The sequence below is a fragment of the Marmota flaviventris genome, chromosome 18 (genome assembly GCF_047511675.1).
Source record: "Marmota flaviventris isolate mMarFla1 chromosome 18, mMarFla1.hap1, whole genome shotgun sequence".
In the NCBI taxonomy this organism is placed as follows: Eukaryota; Metazoa; Chordata; class Mammalia; order Rodentia; family Sciuridae; genus Marmota; species Marmota flaviventris.
In genome coordinates, this window is record NC_092515.1 from 19,622,796 (window position 1) to 19,640,452 (window position 17,657).

The 17,657-nt window shown below is 45.8% G+C and overlaps 1 protein-coding gene across 2 annotated transcripts in view; it reads left to right on the plus strand.

Moving 5' to 3' along the window:
- Ankrd27 (ankyrin repeat domain 27) overlaps positions 1-17,657 on the plus strand; it is a 52,939-nt gene that overhangs the window by 22,981 nt on the left and 12,301 nt on the right. For both annotated transcript variants that reach the window (XM_027941457.2, XM_071604227.1), the window contains exons 11-22: positions 772-850; positions 1,380-1,512; positions 5,422-5,514; positions 6,538-6,665; positions 7,232-7,314; positions 8,284-8,399; positions 9,299-9,391; positions 10,678-10,875; positions 12,509-12,577; positions 12,687-12,806; positions 14,339-14,383; positions 16,057-16,179. In XM_027941457.2, the coding sequence (XP_027797258.2) occupies positions 772-850; positions 1,380-1,512; positions 5,422-5,514; positions 6,538-6,665; positions 7,232-7,314; positions 8,284-8,399; positions 9,299-9,391; positions 10,678-10,875; positions 12,509-12,577; positions 12,687-12,806; positions 14,339-14,383; positions 16,057-16,179 (1,280 nt within the window). The remainder of the gene's footprint in view (positions 1-771; positions 851-1,379; positions 1,513-5,421; positions 5,515-6,537; positions 6,666-7,231; positions 7,315-8,283; positions 8,400-9,298; positions 9,392-10,677; positions 10,876-12,508; positions 12,578-12,686; positions 12,807-14,338; positions 14,384-16,056; positions 16,180-17,657) is intronic.

Here is a 17,657-nt window from a genome sequence, read left to right on the forward strand (position 1 = left end):
ATGTATAGGTAAGAGATGATCTCCACGGTTTCTTGAGGGAAATAAATAGGAATGTATATGGAACACTTCAACAGCATCAAGGAAAGGGGTCGCTCTATATCCACATGTATAATGGTGAGTTCCTAGTCTGTCTGTGTTCCTAGGAAAGATATGCAGGAAGCAGCAGCAGGAGACCGGGACACTGGGTGGAGGGCTGGGAGGATACTCAAGCTTGTTCATTTGTACTGTTTTAATATTTATCTATCTACTTATTTATTACTGAGGATAAAACCCAGAGCCTAACTCATGCTAGGCAAGTACCCCACCACTGAGCTACAACCTTCATACTGGTTGAATTTTAAAACATATGAATGGATCACTTAAATTTTCAAAATGCAAAAAATAAAGTGAAATTAACTGTGGGCATTAGACCCCATGTGTATAAAATGGAAGTGGCCTCAGGCTTTTGTTGATGACTCTAGCGTGTCTTCCTTTTGTGTCCACTGTCACTGCTTCCCTGGGCTCTTCCTTCCTTGCTCATCCGGGAAGGTGGCAAGTCCTGGTTGGCTTGGAGTCACTTTCTTTTGCATGTTTTCTGAAAATGTCGTGAATTCTTTTATCTGCTTGAATCAGATATCTCTTCAGCAAACTGTAAAGGAAATTGTGCCCTTTCTCCCCAGTGTACAATCTTACTCAAGTGTGGTTTTGTGGGTTAGCTGGTGGTAGGGAGATTGTACACTTGTCCTTCCATTTGAGTCTCCTGATGACTTTGAACATGTTTTCCCCTTGCAGTGAACTTGGAGACTATGTGTGCTGATGATCTTCTCTCAGTCCTATTGTATTTGCTTGTGAAAACAGAGATCCCCAATTGGTAACATTTTTTTGTTGTTGTTAAAAATACTTTCTGAAAATGGCAGCATAGTGGTACCATGTACTTTCATTGTATCTCCAGGAAAAGCTACAACTGTGCATGTCTTGTGAGCCAAGGGCTGTGCCTCTCCTTCCTTCCTCTTGCAGGGGTGTCTGACCCTCCATTTACAAATGGGGAAACTAAGGCCCAGAGAGCTTGCATTTCTTGTTCTGGAACATGTGGCTAGTCTGTGGCTAAGAGGAACCTGACTCCAGTTCTATCTTCCCAGGGGAGCCCACAGTTCAGTTAATAATAATCAGCTTTGTGAAAACTAGCCTATTTCAGAGAAGTAACAAGCAGATTTACTTGTCCTAATTGCACACACACAGTAGAGATCAAGGGGACAGCAGTCTAAGCTCTCTGAGTTAATTTTGACTTACTGTGGGTATTTGATGGGTTACCCAAGCCACTAGTGTTTTTTTTTTTTTTTTTTTTGGAAGAAATGTTAATTAGGTATTCAATACTAAAACTTTTTTCTTCTTTTTGTTAGGATGGCAAATTTGAGTTACATCAAAAACTTCAGATTTAGCAGCTCAGCAAAAGATGAATTGGGGTACTGCCTGACCTCAATCGAGGCTGCAATTGAATATATTCGGCAAGGAAGCCTTTCTGTTAAACCACCTGTAAGATCTCATTCCTGACCTTTCTCTATGTGAACCATGCACCTTTGCTGGGATTCTGGGGTTTCTTGTTAGGAGAAGAATTCTTACATGGTCTCCCAGAAACGGGGCCTCAGCTGTTTGAAGGCTGTGAGGCTTGGAAACTACCCCAGGATGTTGAATATTAAATTTCTAATTAATTGTGAAAATTACAGGTTATCATTGTGATTCACATTGTTAATATCCTGCTTCATTAATCCTTGTCATTTTCAAAAGCACATGTGTGGAAAGGAAGCCAGAAATGGTGAATTTGGTTTTCATGACAATGATAGCCAAGAAATGATTATTAATGTGAGTGATTTTAGGACTCAGTGGCCTTATTATTGTTGTCTGGGTTGGTTGGTGAGCTTTGACTAGAGGAGGAGGTTCTATTTCTGTGTGAGCTGTGAGACTCTTAAGTCAAGATTGCATTGCTGGCCTGTTAGACTATACACCAGCCAGCAAAACTCACAATGCTCAGAAAAATCCCAAAGTTGAAATCAGTAAAATGCAGCGATTTCTGCATTACAAGCCAAGAGTCCTGAGGATCGGATATTCCATTTGATGCTAATTCTCTATTGATGTTAGAGTCAAGTTTATACACCTGGAAAACATAAGCCTGTCTAGACAGGTGCACTCAGATAAAAGCAGTTCCACTGAACTCAACATTAACACTTTGCTATGTTTTTCAGTCTTTCCTATCCATGCATATTTTATGTAATTAAAATTGTATTGTGTACTGTTTTTTTCCCCTTAAAGAAGAGCTTTATTTTTCTGATTACAAGACTAATATTTGCTTACCAATAATGTTTACAAATTTGTAGTGAAGTCAACTAAAAAACTCTCAAAAATTTACCAGCTAGGGTGACTTTTATTGACAAGTTTGGTGTATGCTTTTCTTTTTGTATTAAAGGTTGTGTTTTAAACAGAATTTGAGATTGTGCTGTCCTTGTCAGCATATACCCTGATGGCATTATAGTGCTCAATGAAGAGTTAATTTCTGCCCTTGCCTGGGGTCTGATTTGATACCCACTCAGGTGCTGGTATCACTAGAGATGTCCATCCATCTCAGATGTGTGGCTGTGGTTCTTCTGAAGAGCTGTTCCTTCTGCCTGGCTTTGTTTCTGTATTTCGGGGTAAATCACTAACGTTCTAGAATGCTTGTGTGTGCATGCGTGCCTCTGTGTGCATGCGTGCCTCTGTGTGCACGTATGTGTGCAGAATCAGATTTCCTGTTCATTTCCATAGTTGGAGAGGAAGAGTTCTTGGTTTGAATTGTTTCCCGTGAGGCTTTAGGAACCCGTGCTGTCCTCAGGTGCTGGATTGTTTTTCTGTGATAACCCTGCCTTCTGGTTCTTTTCCTGCGATTGGTCTGGGAGGTCGCTCCCTGGCTGGGAGCATCCTTGTCCCTTGAAGGGAGGTGTCCACCTCTTGAAGGTACTCCCATAATGTGGTCATTTCTTTCTGTGGTGTTTAGGTAGGGAAGTTGACCCCTGAAGGCCTTGGAAGGAGGTAGCTGACTTCAGGCAGCTTCTCTCACCTGCTTTTACTCCAAAAAATGTTGCAAGTGTTTATATTCAAGGTGGTCCCTCTAGTGCTATTGGTTTGAGTCTGGCTCTTATGCTTGTCACTCTAAGCCTCTGTTCAATGTCCTATCTACATAGCTGGGGATAATGCTGCACGTTTATCCATAAATAGATTGTTGTGGGAATCAAATGTGATATTGAAAGGTACATTTTGAAGCATCAAAGGATACTCATGCCCTTGCTTGCTCTCCCCACACCCTTGCATCCAAGGTGTCTGTTTCTTGGTTCTGTGGCATATCCTGTAGGCATATCTTATCCCAGACAATATTTAGCTTGGGTGGGCAAGCCCAGTGTGCCCATCTTGTCTGCAGTGCCTCTCCTGGTCTTGTCTTCCTGGATGGAAGATATTCTATTCTGTTAGATGTTGGGGCATGGGGTGTATCAGCCTCATGGCCTGCTTTGAGCTTGTCCCCTGGGTGTTGAGGGAGTCAGGCCTAAGAGATACTCCTCACCATTGTTGAGCTTGGCTTTTTGTTGACAGAGTAGGAATGGTGCCTTTCTTGTCTTTCTTGACACCAGCATCGGGATTCCATCTGTAACAATATCCTCTGCCTTAGCTGCTGACCAGCTTCTGTTAGGCAATGAGGTTTCATTTTTGGAATGTGTGAAGCCAGTGAAAGTCTTGGGGTATTTCCTGGGGCGGGGGTACCCATAAGCATCTCCACACAACAGCCATGGTTTCTGAAAAGCATTAAAATCTAAATGTTAGTAAAACAAATTATGTCTTACTATCAACTGTTTATATGATATGATTGCACAGAATTTTTCTCCCTAAGGTATGATCATACTTGAGATGACCATAAACATTCTTTAAGCATGTTTATAAATGAAGACTTTAGCTTTCTGAAAATAAATATACTGGTTAAGGCTGTAGTTTTACTTTATGCATCAAACAAAAAGCAGGGGGAAAACCTAGAAAGAATCTGTACTCTTTCTCACCCCAGCTTTGGGCACTTCTGGGCTTCCTCTCTTTCCTGGGTTTCTAACAAACAGTCTTCACCCATTTCCCAAATAAGTCTTTGCTGATACACTGTCTCTTCTAACCACTGCTTCTTCCCTGAAGCTTCGGTCCTTGAAGACCTACCTTCCTTCATCACTTTCCTTCAAGTCTTTATTTGGAGCCAGGGAAAGAGCCCTGGAGTGACCTGCACAGCAATGTCTTTGATGTTTCTCTGGCCTAAGCTGCTCAACTATAAGTCACTGCTCAAAGCAGATTGTTGGGAGGCTTTATATAGCACATGGCAGCTGGAGGCAGAAGTGGCTTATTCTGAGGTGATGATGTGCATTTGTCAACTTAACTCTTCTTCAGGGCCAGTGTGAGGCCCTGGCTTGATGGAGGACCCCAGAAGTGGTCCATCCCCTGAGGTGCCAGTGACTTGGTCCATAGCCAGGTCAGAACTTAGCGGGACATAAAAAGAGAGAGAGAGAGAGAGAGAGAGAGAGAGAGAGAGAGAGAGAGAGAGAGAGAGCGCCTCATCCTGAAATTTTGGCAGGGTTTGGTGATTTCTTCCAGCAGCACCTGGCTGGAAAAAAAAAAAATTCCCTTTGCTTTATCAAGACTCTTTTTCAGGAAATGAATATGTCATTAGATAATTTAGTCACAGGTGCTCAAGTGAGCATGGAGTTATTTTGCTAGAAATGATTTCATAAAGGACAAATTTCTAGATTTTTGTACCTAGGTAAACATTACCTGCAATAGGAAGATCTGGGTTTATGAATTGGGTGGATCCTTGAAACACAAAAAGCAACGGGAGATGAGAGAATCCATCTGTCAGGAACTTCCCCAGTGTCTTCCAGGACTTTAGCCTGTGACTGTATAGTCTCCTGTTTTTAAAGCAAGGCCCTTCCTTCTCTTGCTGATTGGCATTGAAAGTAGAGACCAACCAGTCAGATGGTTTTCCTGTCTGAGGTGCTGGTTAAAATGGCAAGGAAAAGGCCCATGCAGGTGTTAGGACAAGTTTTAAGGGGGAGGAGAGCAGGACAACCCCAGTTTCCATCTGGAGGATGATGGTGTGTGTGTGTGTGCTACATTCCGCATGCAGAGATGACAAATTCCACACCCACGTCACCAGTGTGCTGCTTTCCCGCAACAGGCAGCAGTCCTCAGAGCCACCACTTCCAGGTGGCCCTGCTGTCTGCTGGAGGACAGTCTGCTCTCTCCTGGTGAGCAGATCCAGGTGCAGGAGAAGAGATCTGCTGTTGCTGCTCTGTGATGAATGTCAAGGATGGTGGCTGGTCTCTCTCTGAGGGAGGGTCCTCATCAATGTCCTGTGATACATGGTAACAGGTGGTTTGGTGTCTCTTGCAGGAGTCTGAGGGATTTGGTGACAGGCTGTTCCTTAAGCAGAGGATGAGCTTACTCTCTCAGATGACCTCAACTCCCATTGACTGCCTATTTAAGGTAAGACCTAAGACGTCTTTGCCTACAGAAGGCAAAGGAATGCCCATCTTTCAATGTCTATAAAACCCACCAGGTGATCTGTGCAAACTCTGAAGTACACTTTGTGCCAGTCAGGGTGGGTGATAGGAATGCCGAGGTTTTAAATTCTGAATTAGCCCGTCTCCCATCCCCTCCAGTGTGTGCAGATTTGTGGCCTCATTGCACAGATCACTGAAGGCCTGGGCCTTAGAACCCGCTGCCTGGGAAGTCCCCCTCTCTCAGTTTAACCAAGTTCTGCTTGTTCCTTAAGACTGGCTCAGTGGTACCTTCTCTGGTAGCCCTCTCAGAGCCACTGCCTCTCCTGGTTCAAGGTGCTTATATACCAGGTGTTCATGTGAGCACACCCCAGGCTGGGAACCCATCTGGTTTCTGATGGTTTGATGGTGGGCACATAGAGGCAGCTCCCTACTCTGATGCTGAATGATCCCTGTGGGGCTGATGGGTGCCCCCTGGGTAGCTGCTGAAGGCTGGGTGAGGGCATACCTCCTCAGGGTGCCTGCTAATGCTTCTCGGCTACCTGGTGCCACAGTGAGTTCCATGGAGGGAGCACATCCAGGGACTCACAGGCTGAGCCCTGCAGGTTGATGGGGCCTCCTGATAATTTTCTCCAAGCTGAGGCTATATTCAAATATAAGAGAAATAGGAACGAGGCTTTTCTAGTGAGGTGTCAAAATCCGCACTGAGGCTCAGAGATGTGTTACACCCTCCCCTTCCCCGTGCTTCTGGAATTTTGTCATACTTGTTCTTTAATTATGGGAAATTTCTAAAGAAAATAGCGTTAATGAGCAAACCACCCAATCTTGTTTCATCTCCACCCTCCTCACTTTCCCCATCTACCCCAGTGATCTTGAAGCACATCCCAGGGAATGGGTCATTTTAGCCATAAACACATAGATGTACGTTTCTGTCAAGACTCAAAAAATTCATGCCTTCAGAAAGGAATGATTCCTTAATGTTGACGTTATCTGGGATGTTGCTCTTTAGCACATTGCATCAGGTAACCAGAAAGAAGTGGAAAGGCTTCTCAGCCAAGAAGACCATGACAAAGATGCCGTCCAAAAGATGTGTCACCCACTGTGCTTCTGTGATGATTGTGAGAAGCTTATCTCTGGGTAAGAGGGTGCTGGTGAGGCTTGCCTGTCAGGGAACAGGAGACCCGAGACTGGGGGAGTATTTCCCATGGGATTGTGAATGTGGCCTTATTCTCACTGTACCTGAGCTGCCTCTTGTCAGGTGTGGGCAGTGACCTGTGTCTCTCTGGAGAATTGGGTGGAATAGAGGTTATAAAAATACCTGCATGCTGCTGGGCCAGATACCAGGGCAGGCTGCAGTAGGGCCTGTCCCAGCCTCAGAAAGGGGGTTTCAGGATGGGGGAGAATGTTACTTTTCCCTGGTAACATGTTTGGTTTCCCATTATCCTCAACAGGCTGTCTTGCAGGCTTTTGAGGCCTAAAGGATTGATGGGGAGGGGACCCTAGAACTCTGGGCCTCAGGTCCTCACACTACAGGAGTCCGAGCAAGGGCTGTTTGATCCCTGGGACAGTATCGAAGAGACCCATCTTGGGTCACATTCTGTGATCTCTCTTGCAGCCCCAGGTCCCTGGCATGTCCGGCCTGGTCCAGAAGAGGCTGTACCAGGCCATTTCATGGTGTTTTTCTGTGTCTTCCTCTATTTTAGGAGGCTGAATGATCCCTCAGTTGTCACTCCTTTCTCCAGAGATGACAGGGGTCATACACCTCTTCATGTGGCTGCTCTCTGTGGTATGTGGTCTTGGGCTGGCTCCTGTGGGTTATTGAGGGAAGGGGGTGGCACAGAAATGTGATCCCAGCCCAGGCCTGGCTGATAGGGGTGGTGGAAGGGGTTGTACTGTGGGGCCAGCACACAAGGGCAGGAAAGAGAAAATGGCCCCAGGCCGACTTCTGGGCTAGATGGGCACTTGCATATGGTTCTCACTATGTGGAGAAACTTCAGATACTGCCTGGGCCTGCTGGCCAATAAGGGAGGACTGGCATCCTAGCTATGAGAATGGTCTTTGATTGTCAGTTTGAGTTCTTGTAACCCTGCTTTTAAAAAGTAAATTTGAGCCAGTCCTGATAGCATGTGTCTATAATCCCAACTTATTGGGAGGCTGAGGCAGGAGGATTGCCTGCCTCAAGGCCAGCCTGAGCAACACAACAAGACACTGTCTCAAAAAAAGTTGTTTTTGTGTTGTCTTTAAAAGTGTACATTCAAGGTAGAAGACACAGACTCCTCCAGGGTTATCCGCCATCCTTCTGTCTCCCTGAGATAATTTTGATTCATTAGTATCTGAAATGTCTGCATGCTTGCATGTATGTGTATATAAAATGTTGGTTTTGTGGGGGCTCATGCTGTTCCGGATTGTGTTGTTTTTCACTTGGCAATGTGTCGGAACATTTCTCCTTGTCAGTATTTTGAATGGTTTCAAAGTATTTCACCCTATAAATTGATGAACCATGCACTCTTCTGTTGATACCAAAGACTTTTTTCCATTGCCTTTTATTACCGAGAGGTAGACCTGATCTGAGTCCCCAAAGTATTCTGAGTCTGCACAGCCCGACGACATTAGCTTTGGCTCCTCTCAGGCAAGAAACGGGTCTCCTGGTGTCTCCTGCCAGGGCACAGGAAGACGAGGTGGTGCTGGAGTTTCATGTTAGACATGGAAAGGTCTTCTCTTTCCTTCTCCACTCTGAAGTCCCTCTGTTCTGTAGGGCAGGCGTCTCTCATCGACCTCCTGGTTTCCAAGGGTGCCATGGTGAACGCCATGGACTATCACGGGTCCACTCCTCTTCATCTGGCGTGTCAGAAGGGCTATCAGAGTGTGACGGTGAGCAGCGGTGCCTTCACAGTGCTCAGAAGAGCTCAGCTCTGCATGGGGGCTTTATGGTCCTGCTGGCTGTGCTGCACCCTGGTCTCTCCCAGCACCACGCCTTCTCCATTCTGCGTAGGCGCTGCTGCCGCAGTGTGGTTGGTACTAGGAGGCTATGGCGCCTGCCCAGGGTTTCTCCACAAAATCCTTAGGTTGGGATATGAAGCTTCCTGGTCATCTGCTGAGAGAAGGGTGGGACTGTAGACTTTTTTTTTTTTTTAGTCTCTCTAAACTTTTGGACAGGAAGAATGAGAGTGGTGGTAACATTTTAATAGGAGTACAGTTTGAGTATCCCTTATCTTAAATGCTTCAAAGTGTTTTGGAATTCAGATATTTTTGGATTTTGTAATATTGGCACATTCCTAATGAGATATTTTGGGAGTGGGATCCAAGTCCAGACACAAAATTCATTCAGGTTTCTTATATCCCTTACATACATAGCCTAAGAGTAGTTTTATACACTATTTTAACTGTGTCTACATTTTGATTGTGACTTGTTGCTTGAGGTCAAGTGGGGAACTTTTTGCTTGTGATGTTAGTGCTCAGAAAGTTTCAGATTTGGGGGGCTGGGGATGCGGTTCAGAGGTAAAACCCTTGTGTAGCATGTGCAAGGCCCTGGGTTCCATTCCCAGTACCACACACATGCACGTGCACACGCACACCCACACAAACACATAAGAAGGAAAGAAAGAAAAGTTTCAGACTTTTGGAGTATTTTGGATTTCACATTTTGAGATTAGGAATGCTCAACCTGTAAAAATAACTAGATTTAAGATGGGAACAAATGACCTTCCCCTGTAAGCCTCAAGAATACACTTCCTGCTAGGGCTCACCTGCTGTCTTCTCTCCTCTGCAAGCTGCTGCTGCTGCACTACAAGGCCAATGCTGAGGTGCAGGACAATAATGGCAACACCCCACTCCACCTGGCCTGCACTTATGGTCATGAAGATGTAAGTGGCACTGGGAGAAATGTGAATTTCTGACTAGTTTAATTTTGTTTTGATAAATTATTGGAACACTGGGTGTGTAATTTTTGTAATTAAAATTTTTAAATGTATTACAGATGCTGTTTCAAAGTAGCAGAAATCTAAAACTTAGTTGCCCATTATCTTATCCTCATCCCATTTTCCTTCCTTGCCCATTTTCCTTCATGCCTGCTACCATCTGGTTCTTATCTTTGTATATAGTCAATCTTTCCCTTTGATGGTAACATCTAGGAATTTTTAGTTTCACCTCCTCTATTTTACTATGTCTGTTGTTTTTTGCTACCCACTATCCCTCCTTTTCTTCTCCAGAGTTATATAAAGATAGATTTATACATATGCAGAGTTTAGGCTGGGCTTGGTGGTTGATGTACAAAAATGGGATCATGCTCTGTCTGTTTTCATGCACCACACTTTTCTACTTTAGTACTCCTTAACAAAGTCCTCTAGGTCCATCAATATTCATCGCACCCATTCTTTAATAGCTGCACAATGATCTTTCATATGCATTGTGTCAAGGGTCTTTAAGACCACTTACAGGTTTAATGGTTTGTTGGTACTCAGAATACAATCATACTACTTACGACCATGGTTTATTACAATGAAAGAACACATAGCCAAATCTACAAAAGGAAAGGACAGGGATGAAGTCCAGAGGGAACCAGAGCTGAGCTTCAAACAGTCCTCTCTCTATGGAGTCACAAAAGAATGTGCTTAGTTCCTCCTGCATGCGCTATAACAGCACACAGGCAGTGTGGACTGCCAGGGACATTCATTACGGACTCAGTGCCCAAGACTTATGTTATTGAAGGCTAGTCATCGGAGCACCCTCTGTATAGCATGTGCCAAGATTCCATGCTCTAGAGGGAAAACAGATGTTCAGCATAAACCACATCATTGTACAAAACAACAGAAGCTCAGTGAGCCACCTTTTCAGTGAGGGAACTGTGGGAATGATCTCCAAATACAAGTGCCCCAGGAATTGTTGCAGGCCAAAGGATAATCTTGCAAGCAGGCTTTTTAAGGGATAGCATTCCTAGGGATGGCCTGCCATGGTATCTGTCCTGTCCGGTTTCAGCCAGCCATCCCTTATTGAACTTTTGAGAAAAATGAGATGTCCTGATCAGATAGCATGGAACCCTTGAGTTACAATTGTCCATTGCTGCATTTTTGCTTGATAGTGGAGCCTTGGTTGAACCAGAACATGGATTGAGCATGAGCACAGATATTGCCATTTTCCAATTTCTCTGCAGTGTGTGAAGGCTTTGGTCTACTACGATGTGCAGGCGTGCAGACTGGACATTGGTAATGAGAAAGGAGACACACCCCTACACATAGCTGCACGTTGGGGTTACCAGGGCATCATAGAGACGTTGCTACAGAATGGAGCACCCACGGAGATCCAGAACAGACTGAAAGAAACACCGCTCAAATGCGCACTAAACTCTAAGGTAGCTCTTTTCATCTCTTGGCAGCAGTATAACTGTAGAAAATCAATGTCCATAGATTGGCCTTGCTGGACAAATGTGCATTAGTGCCTGAGGGAAGTACTTGGCTCTCATGCTCCCTGCTACATTTGGGGCCTCGTTGTTAATAGGTTTTACTTATTTATATTGTTTCCAGTTTCACTGCAGTTTTTAGGAGCCACTCCCAGCAGAGTTGGCCCCGTGCTCTGAGTGCTTTGGGCTCACCAGCAAATGGATTGGGTGAAAAAGGGAACAATGGCTCTGGATGAGAAAAGCAAGGACAGAGAATTGGGAGAGTGAACACAGTGTCTAAACCCCGTTTTCTATCATAGCAGCTTCTAGAAACTTTAGTCGTGTAGTTTCTTCCACAAATGATTTGTAATAACTCACTCCCCTTTTTCCTGGCAATATCTTCTTGGAAACATGGTTTTGGCATCCTGTGGTGAAGTGTTCTCCATTCATGATGAGTGGGGAGAGGGTGGCTCACAGAGACCAGTGCTTAGTGTCTCTGCCTCTCTGCGCAGCCCTGGTGGGCAGGATGCCTAAGAGAAGCAGGTTGGAGAACTCACCAGAGAAAACAGCAGCCATGTGAGGTGGAGCCCTCTGGGGTGCCCAGAATATCAGTGAATCATGGCTCACACAGGTGATTCCATTTTATTGGAGTGATCCAGTCATCGCCCTCACGCAGACCCAACTTCCTGCCATTTGATGTTTTACCTGCTCCCTTTGGTGGTTTCCAGTTCTTTTCCAGGGAATTCTTTTAGAATTCCTGTTAACGTCTTATTCTGGGAGTAGCACAGTTTTTGTCTATTTTGAAACCACTTTATTGATGTATGATTGATATACAAAAGGTTGTATACATTTCAGACGTAATAGCCATGGATTTGGAGATAAGCATTCACCTTCACTTATAAATGAGATAGACCATCACTATGATCTGTGCTGTAAGTGCAGCCATCACTAGCAGGAGTCTATTACTTATTATTGCTTTTGTGTGCAGTAAGAACACTTAGCCTAAGGTCTGTGGTAGCACTGGTTTTGAAGGGTTAAGTTCCTGCCCCTGGCTTCAGGGGATATTGGCTGTACTGCCCCCTGAATTCACAGTGTCTCAGCTTTGCAAATAACTAAGGTGCCACCCTTGGACTGATGTGCTGGGAAATCTCAGCACATCACAAGGGTGATTCTCCTGCCACTGTGGCTTCTACCAAAGGCCCTTTGGCAAGGAGAGCTACAGAGAAAAAAGAAGCTGCCCTGTTGACTCAGCTCTGAGCTACCCCAACTTGAGACTTGTGGGTGCTGGTGGGATGGTCACACTCAGTGGACAAACCAGCCAGGGTCCAGATAAGAGAGCCTTTGAAGCTCTTCGTAGGAAGCACTGACACCCCATTGGACAGGAGGAGCATCATATGCTGGGAGGAAGCCCCTCGCTGTCCATGTGATCCTGAATACATTCCTGTCTGCTTCAGGTCTTGGTTTTTTTATCTGAGCAGGTGTGGCTGGGCTGCAGGACCTACATTTCCTACTGTGCTGACATCCCAAGTGGACAGACGAGTAGGTGATGGTGCTTTGTTGTAGCCTATCTCATTCAGGGCTTTTAATATCCTCTTTATCTTCCTAGATTCTGTCTGTGATGGAAGCCCATCATCTGTCTTTGGAAAGAAGACCAAAGGAAAGGAGGTCTTCCGAGGTAAGTCAACAGGGCTTGTTGTATTGGATGGAGCCCAGGGGCTTCTCCTCTGGTTCTCAAGTGTCTGTATCCACAAATTTCATCTCTCATCTGGGTTTTCTTACTATAGGTCCCTCAACAGTCCCCTCAACGCTCTGTGGATTCCATCAGCCAAGGGTCCTCCACCTCCAGCTTCTCCTCCATGTCAGGGAGCTCCAGACAGGAGGAGACCAAGAAGGACTACCGAGAGGTGAGCCTTCCAGGCGGGAGGTCCGAGAAGAGGACCTAGTAGCCCTGATATTCATGCAGCTACTCACACAGCCACTCCTCCGCTGAGATGGTCAGTGCCCTCCAGTTGACCCTTGACCCAACTGTATCTCACATTGCTCTTCACTTTTGCTGGTTCTTCCAGGATCCTCCCTGGAGCTCTTTGCTTGGTGGAGTGTGTGTTTGAGAGAAAGAGACAGACAGACAGATACAGAGACAGAATATATCCTAAGAATACAAGTAAAGCCATCTATAGGCCCACTGGTTTCAGACCTCTTACAAAGTATGTTCTCTGCCCTCTCCCTCCATGCTGACCCCTCAGCACCCAGTTTAATGCCCTGATATGCCCAGTTCCTGGCTTCTTGATGAGTTTAGGTAAACATTGAGAAGTAGACACTGCCGCAGTCTGTCTGGGCACAAAATAACCGAGCCACCACAAAAGACTTGTAGATTCCAACAGCAACTCTTTATTCCCGAACTTTCACCAGCACTCTACACGCACGCATGTTCTAGGGAAAATACACCCTCCACCAGGCTCTGCGTACCAAATACTCTCAGAACCCCACGAGAACTCCATGGGAACTCAAGGAGCGGGCGCCTGAGGCAGCAGGATACGCCCTATTCCCAGCGGGATCCACCCTAAACCTGGAGCCACCCTAATCCAGCAGGATCCACCCTAAACCCGGAGCTGCCCTAATCCCTGAGCAAGGTCACCTTTCAAACCAAAACTCTCAAACATTCATGCAATGTCACTGCAAATGACCTGGGTCCAAGGCAAGGCCATTTCCACAATGGAGAGTCCTCCCTCTAAGCAACATTGGGTAGGCTGACAAGGAAATTGCCATGCGTCATTCCTACTTGGCTATGGCTCTCAGCAAGACACAAGTTGCATTTTGTAAGAGGTGATTTATAGCCTGAGGTCCCCCCCCCCTTTTGTCTTAGAGTTGATTCAGTGTCAGTCCAGTGGAGCTGCCTCATTGTTTAACTGAGGAATGGACCATTGTATGGCTCTTGCTTAGCTCCTTTGATGATCCATTGATAGCCCTAGTGCTCCCCACAACCCCAAACTGTGACCTACTCTCAAAGGGTCCAGCAAGCTTAGCTCCAGGAGCCACAGCAAAGAGCACAAGAGACATAGTCCACAGTCTAACAGGCCTGATGTTGTCCTCAGGAGGGGGTGTTCACCCTTGTGGCACCCTCAGATAGTAGCTCATGAGAGCCCAGTGAGTATGGTTCTGAATCATAGGGTGGCTATCTTCCCAGGCGGTGACTGTCAGGGTCACCATGTCTCACCTTCCACATAATTAGCAGTTATATTTTATAAGTGGCAGTGACACGCACACCTTCCAGATCCTTCTGAGCAGCTTTAGGGTTTGTCAGAAAGGTAATAAATGAGCCACTCTAACACCACAAGCTAAGACAAATGAAGGTCACTAAACTTTCAGATGTCTATTATTTCTGTTGTTATTTTGTTATTAAAATCATTTTCCTAACATTCTTTTTCCTTTTATTAAGGTAGAAAAACTTTTAAGAGCAGTTGCTGATGGAGATCTAGAAATGGTGAGTTTTTGAAAGAGCATTTTTTAAAAAAAATTTATTTTTTAGTTGTAGCTGGACACAATACCTTTATTTCATTTATTTATTTTTATGTGGAGGATCGAACCCAGGGCCTCACACGTGCTGGGTGACTGCTCTGCCGCTGAGCCACAACCCCAGCCCTGGAAGAGCATTTTTAAAAGCTTGCTCTCAGTTTAAAGAGGCTATACCTGCGTTTCTTGTTGCTAGTCCAGTCTGAAGCCACATGGCTTCTTTGTTCAGCTCCACAGAGAAGGTGGCACATTGAGTGCATGTTTGGTAATGGTGAGGTCGTGTTTTCCAAACAAGTAAGGCAGTGCATTGTGAATGTGTCTCCTGCCTTGTAGATGTTCCTATTCTAGGAATGTGACGAGGTGTTGGCAAGAAGACCAGCCATGCTCAGTGGCATAGAGTGTGGGCTCAGAGCCCAGGCCTTCTGGCCAGGGAGCAAGGTGGGCTGCCTGGTTGAAAGAGTGCAGAGTTGTGGGGAGGGGTAGAGGTGGCAGAGGCCAAGGCCAGGCAGAGTTCTGAGTGTACCAGATAGCATTGTGGACAGCTCCAACTCTTGGGCCAGGAGGCTGAGGTCTGAGGCATGGACCTTCGAGGAGTCAGAATCAGGGGTCTGGACAAGATGCTGCTGGCTGTTCTGGGTCTGTGGCTGGTGAGGAGTTCATGGCTTGAGAGAAGGACCTGTTCTAAGCATCACTGTCAGGAGAGGGCACACTCTTGATGGGATCAGTGGAGACAGCCTTTGTGAGATTTCCAGAGTGGTTTCCCTGGCTTCCTGAAAGGGAAGATATATCTTCCACTTTGGAGGAATAAATCAGGTGTTTTACAAAAGAGTAGCTGGAATATGTCATTTTCTAAGAGACCAGTGTGGTGATGTGTGTTTTTCACTAATGCCTGAGTTTAAGGTGGTGAGCAGAAATTGCTAAGGCCTGATTCTTATAGCCTTTGGGAGGCAATTTATGGTTATCAGAATATTAGCCTTTGCCTGGTGGCCTCTGTGAGTTCATCAAAATCAAAATGATGTACAGATCCTCTCTGGGGACACGGGTGTCTGTGTCTGGCCCATGATGCTGGGTAGCTCCATTCATGAGATCAGTCCCAGAAGAACCCAACATTCTTTGCAGAAGCAAAGGAGGATGTCTGTAGGTACTCTAAGAGCTAGGGTGTGAGCCAGTGGCCCAGCCTGTGTGGAGAAGTGCTAACACTATCCCACATGATTACATTATCTGTTCTGTTTCCTATATTAACCTCTTCGGCCTGAGTTTTGTCAGATTTGAAGGGAGGACTCTGGAGCTGCCTCATGGGTTGTTGAAAACACATAACTAGCACAGGAGGATGCACTTACTCAGGGTTGAAATCCCTCATCCCAATGCAGCACCAGTCTATCCCTCAAAGAGAGAGGAAAGACTTTAACATGAGCTGTGAAAGGTCCCCCACCCTCGTTGGAAGGAGGTGGAACAGCCTGAGCACAGGTGGCACAGGGAGTCTGCATTAGGGAGAAGAAGCCATTTATAAATTAATTTGGTGGCTGAGGAAGGAAGCGTAGGCCCTGTCTTGGGAACAGTTCAGCATGTGTGGTGTGCATGTGAGATACATAGCTTGCACAGGCGCCAAGGATAACTTCTAGTTCCTCTTTCTCCCAACACCAGGTGCGTTACCTTTTGGAATGGACAGAAGAGGACCTGGATGAGGTGGATGATACTACTGATGCAGCAGATCATGAATTCTGTCATCCCTTGTGTCAGTGCCCCAAATGTGCTCCTGCTCAGAAGGTTTGGCTTTGCCTCTGTTGGGGGAGGGGGACTGGCATATTCTTTTCTCTTTCCTTAGGAGAGTTCTCTGCTTCCTAGCCAGATAATTACTGAGTGGCTATTAAAAGGCACCTCCTGAGATATGTGGGGGTGGGGGTGGGGGTGGGGATTAATTTGCTGAGAGTGGAGAGAAACTAACCCTGTGCAGGACCCGGCTTGGGCGGCCTGCTTCCTGAATGGGCAGGTGAGCCAGCAGGGCGGCGCCCACATGCTCAGTGTTTCTGGTGCTTGCTGGCCCCTAAGCCGCGTGGCAGTCATGAACAGACATGCCTGAGGGTCTCTGTCTGCACTGGAGCTCCCTGGGGAGGCTACGAGTTGTTTCTTTGCTGCCTTTGCTCATGTTGGTTTGCACTTGGAGGGGACCAGCCTCCAAGTACAGAGAGTTTCCTCTACCCTTTGCCCAGTTTCCCCCAGTGGTAACAACTTATTTATTTTGTTTACACAATACCTTCACTTTATTTTTTATGTGGTGCGAGGATCAAACCCAGTGTCTCATGCGTGCTAGGCAAGTGCTCTACCACTGAGCCACAACTCCAGTCCCCAGTGGTAGCATCTTGCAAAACTACAGTAAAAAATAAAACCTCAGCCAGCATATTGACATTGATGGAATCTATTGCTCTGAATTGAGGTTTCTCCAGTTTCACTTTGCCCGTCTGTGTGCATGTATTTAGTTCTGTGAGGTTTTATCACCTGCAGATTTGTCTGTCCTCCAACACATTCAAGCTGAGAACAGTTTTCTCACCACAAGAAGAATCACTCTTGCTGGCCTTTCATTATCCCTCTCCTTGCCACCCCATCCCAACTATCCCTAACCCCTGGCAATGTGTCCTCCCAGCAGCTCCGGAGCCTGAGGCAGGAGGGTCAGTTGAATCCAGGAGTTTGAGACCATCCTAGGCAATATAGCTAGACCTCATGGGGAAGAGAGAAAGGGAGAGGAGGGAAGGGGAAAGGGAAGTGAAGGAAGAAAAGTCACGTAGAGGTAATCACAAGGTACCTAAGCTTTGAGGATTGGCTTGGCTCACCCAACATGATCCCAGCAGGCTTTTGTGAGGATGTTTCCATTTCTCTAGGATCAATACCCAAGAGCTCAATTGCTGAGCATTATGGCATGTACGGTAATCCATGGTTAGTTTCCAAGGAACTGATAGACTTCTCCAGAGTGACTTTAGCATCACACTTTCCCACCAATAGTGTGTTCAAGTTCTCCATATCCTCACCAGAATTTGGAGTTGTCACCATTTTAATTTTAGCCATTCTGACCGGAGTGTAGTTCTCCCTCATCATGGTTTAATATGCGTTTCCCTGGTGGATGATGATGTCGAACATTTTCCGTGTGCCTTTTTTGAGCATCTTTTCACGCACTTCAGTTAAATGTCTCTTCATTTCTTTTGCACATTTTTAAATGTTTTTTTTTTTTTTTGAGTTTTGAAAGTTATTTA